This window comes from Myotis brandtii, unplaced genomic scaffold (genome assembly GCF_000412655.1).
Source record: "Myotis brandtii unplaced genomic scaffold, ASM41265v1 scaffold434, whole genome shotgun sequence".
Classification (NCBI taxonomy): domain Eukaryota; kingdom Metazoa; phylum Chordata; class Mammalia; order Chiroptera; family Vespertilionidae; genus Myotis; species Myotis brandtii.
The window spans coordinates 3150524-3154353 of NW_005366599.1; the positions used below are offsets into that span (position 1 = coordinate 3150524).

Consider the following 3830-nt stretch of genomic DNA (forward strand, 5'->3'; position numbering starts at 1 on the left):
GGGGGGGAAGGCAGGAGGGCGGGGGGAGGCAGTGCTCCAGGCGGCGTGCGCAGGGCTGTTCTCTTCAGAGGGGCTGTCTGTGCACTCACAGTGGGGGGCTGAGGGCGTCTCTCTCTGGCGCCTCCTCAGACTCTGCACAGACGTCCCCCGAGAAGAGGAGGTCTGGCTGCACCCCGGGACAGAGGAGCGATGCCGTGTGTTTAGCGTGTGCATCGTATGTTTAGCATGTGCATCGTATGTTTAGCGTGTGCATCGTATGTTTAGCGTGTGCATCGTATGTTTGGCGTGTGCATCGTATGTTTAGCGTGTGCATCGTCGCTCACAGGCGATGGAAAGCGCATCGCACCACAGGAAGAGCCCGTTCTCTAGGGGCGTGACAAGCACCTGGGCCCCCGGGGCCAGTGAGGTGGCTGTCGTCTGTTCTCAGGGTGAAAGACGTGGTCCTGAGGGAAGACCTGGCGAAGCTGGAAAGCATGAGGCGGCGGCAGCCACAGTTCTCTGCGGGGCAGCGGGCGGAGCTGGCTGGGGCGCGGGCCTGGGCGCAGAGCCGGAGCCTCCCTCCGGGAGTGGACACGCACGTGAGCACAGCATCCGGGCCGGTCCGGGGCGGGGGGAGGGTGCTGGGCACGGAGTGTGGGTGGCAGGACCCTCACGGCGACTTCTGTGTGGTGTTCCCGTCCCGGCGTCAGGACAGCAGTGAGGCCACGGCCGATGGACAGCTGGTAGACGTGGCCCCGCTGTGGGCTGGGAGTGAGGTGTTCCTGATGCAGGCGGCGTCCTCCCACCGGTCGGCCGGTTACGAGGCGAGGGGCAGAGCCCTTCGCATTCAGACGCGAGTGCATCTTTGAAGGGAGTTCAGACTCAAGAAGTGAGATCCACAGCAGAGGGGTGTCCGTGCGTAGCGGGAGCCCCCGGGGACCCAGGTGGTCTTTGCTCTGATGCGTCCCCACACGAGGTCGGACCTGAGCCACCCGGGCAGGACGCCCCGTTTGCCGGTGGCCGAGGGGCTGGCTCTTAGTGATGGTGTGACGGCTGTGGGAGGTGATGTGTGAGGTCAGAACTTAGAACAAGAGCGTGAAGGGAGGTGCCCAGAAAGTGTGCACTGAGGCTTATGGGCTGAGCAAGTCCTGGAGTCCCCCCTTTCTAAGGAGAGGGTGCGAGCCTGCCTGTCGGAGGGCCGTATGCCATCTCCCCAAGACGCAGGGCGGCTGGTCAGGGCCCTGTTTTCTTTAATCCCGTCTTCCTGGTGCTTGCGTTGACGGGCCTGTGAGGAATGAGCCCCAAGCAGGTGAACAGAAGCGTTTAAAGCTGCTGTCGTTTACCTTCTAATAAGAAGGAGTGAGCGTGTGGACGTCCTGGACGTGAGTGGGTGTGGGAACTGGACGCGGTGCCTGGCCCGCATTTCACTCCTGAGACGCCAGCCGGCGCCCCGTCAAATAACCCGCCTGCCTTGTTCCTCCTTGGAGGGCTGTGCCTCCTGCAGGGACAGAGCCGCGGGCGGTGACGCGGGAGGAGCCTATGGCCAGGACCCCGGACGGCAGCTGAGTGGCTGTGAGGTGCCGAGCACAGCCTCCCGGGACATCTCGGAGCCCCTGACTGTAAATGACCGCGACGTTGTCCTTGAACGCTAAGGTTTCTCCTCCTCGGCCTCTCGATGGAATCGCTTCTCCGAAGCAGACTTGGTATATAGAATCTTTTCCTTCTCCCTGTTCCTGGCGTATGAAAACGCAGTCGGCTCTTTTTCTGGCTCAGCTGTGTCCGGAGGACTGGAGGGCTTCGAAAAGCTGTGTGTGCAGCAGAGTGAGGGATAGTGAGCATAGACTGCAGAGCCCAACCAGACCTCAGTCTCGTGGCCTTTGCTCTGGTGCTACGTCCGTCATTCCCGTCAGGAGACGAGGGAAGTCCCGCCCAGGGCCCTGCGCCGCCTCGTGGTCCCTAAACTGTCCAGTCAGCACAGGTGACGCTGCCCCATGACCAGCACCAGACGCCCGTGAGCTCACAGCACCCGGCCTTCCTGTTTGCCGATGGCACGCGCTACCCGCCGGGGCCCGGGGTGCCGAGTTCCGAGGGCATCTGGACCTTCATCCGCACAGAGGCTCCCTCGGGCTCCACCTGCCACGGAACCCGAGTCTCATCTGCAGAAGCGACCCGCTGGCAGCCAGCTCATTCCTGGGCCCTTGAAGTTCGCTTTCGCATGTGAAAGCTTCTGACTCAATCAGTGGTACTTCCTTTTTAATGTCTTTGTTTTTATGATTGTAAATTGTACAGTCATAATCAATGATTGTAAATCATTGTATGATTGTAAATCATACATCAGTGATTGTAAAAAGTTTTGTAGAAAGTAATATTGGTTTTATATGCGTCTGTGTTTAAATGCGTTTAAACCAAAACTACCAGTTAACGCTTTCTTTCCAGCTAATTTACACCAAAAAGGCCCAGCCCTGCCAGAGGTCTGGGGCACTGCCTCTTGTTTGCCCCTAAACAGGGGTCAGTGGGGAGGGGGCTGCACAGTGAGAAAGGTCGTGGGGGTTTGGTGTTGGGCGGGCGCAGCCCCGCGGGACCCGTGCTCCCTGCGGCCGAGCTGGCTCTGCTTCGAGTGGCTGTGTCTCAGGTCAGCCAGCTCCTGCTCCTGCTCCTGCTCCTGCTCCTGAGGGAAGTCGGGGAAGGCGCGCAGCTCCCTCCACACAGGTCAGAAAGAGGCAGGAGGAGACGGTGGGTCACGGGAGCCTTCCAACTGCGCGGACGCACTTGTTTTTCTTTCTGGAGGCTGTGTCTGTGTGTCTGTGTTTTATTTTGTTTTAGGAAAACACTTCCTCCTCCGAGTTTTACAGTTTTTGTAAAATGCATCCTGGTGATACTAGGAGACGCGACCCTGCTGGGCCTCATTCCCGATCCCCCGACTCTCGGTCCCCGGGGCTTAGCCTCTGTGCAGAGTCTCATTTCCTGGAAGGAGATTCTGTCCTTTACGGGGTCAGAACCTTTTCCAGATGCTTCCGGTGACATTTCTTGGCATTTTTAATATTAAGCAGCTCCCGGCAAATATGCCTATTTATGAACAAGAACCCTGACGTTCCCCTCCATCTTGATTGTGAAATGATTTCTGAAGCCCGTGTTGCATTGGGCAAGTTGTGTGGTATTTTTTATGTTTGCTCTTGGTGAAAAACGCCACATTTTTTTAATGAGTCACCCTGGCTGTTGTGCACCCGTAGAATCACTGTGCCTTCCGATGAGAGCGGACACGCAGCTGTCCGGGCCGCGCTGCTGTGCGTGGGCGTGTTTTAAACCTGCGTCCCACAGCGTGAGCCCTTTCCATGTGTTCCCGACGTGGTTGTACCTACACCCGCTGCCTTCCCTGCCTTCTGAGTACACGCCCCCGGGGCTTGATCTGAAACTGGTGCTCGCTGTGGGCAGATTCCTCAGTGTCCGGACTCTCGGTTTAGAGGCTGACCGCTCCCCACGGCCGCCAGCGCCCCTGGTCCTGCGGGCTCAGAGCTGCTGTACTGATGCCTCGAGAAAGTGCTAATGAAACGTGTGTCACAGGCTCCGATGTTTACATACATGTTGCCCGAGAGGCTGTACTTCCTGGGTGAGAGGTCGGGGCTTAGGAAAAACGAAAGTGCTGTATGAATGGGACCGTTTTGCAACTAAGTGACGTTTCATTATGATTCACAAGGTCAGCTTAATCCGAATGAGCTTTCATTTCGGCTGAATTTATAATTAGCTGTGTGAGTCTGCTTGTTTTTAATAGTTGTCAATATTTTAATGGGGGATCTTTTTTAAGTGGAAACAGTAAATAAACTACATGTAAAGCTTGGGAAGTGTGACAGGCC

At 57.4% G+C, this 3830-nt stretch overlaps 1 protein-coding gene across 1 annotated transcript in view; it reads left to right on the forward strand.

The window, feature by feature from the left end:
- Positions 1 to 2341, forward strand: part of PER3 (period circadian clock 3) — a 68993-nt gene extending 66652 nt beyond the window's left edge. The window contains exons 23-24 of the mRNA XM_014546199.1: positions 428 to 578; positions 1467 to 2341. Coding sequence (XP_014401685.1) covers positions 428 to 578; positions 1467 to 1631 — 316 coding nt within the window. The 3' untranslated portion in view covers positions 1632 to 2341. The remainder of the gene's footprint in view (positions 1 to 427; positions 579 to 1466) is intronic.
- Positions 2342 to 3830: the final 1489 nt, after the last annotated feature.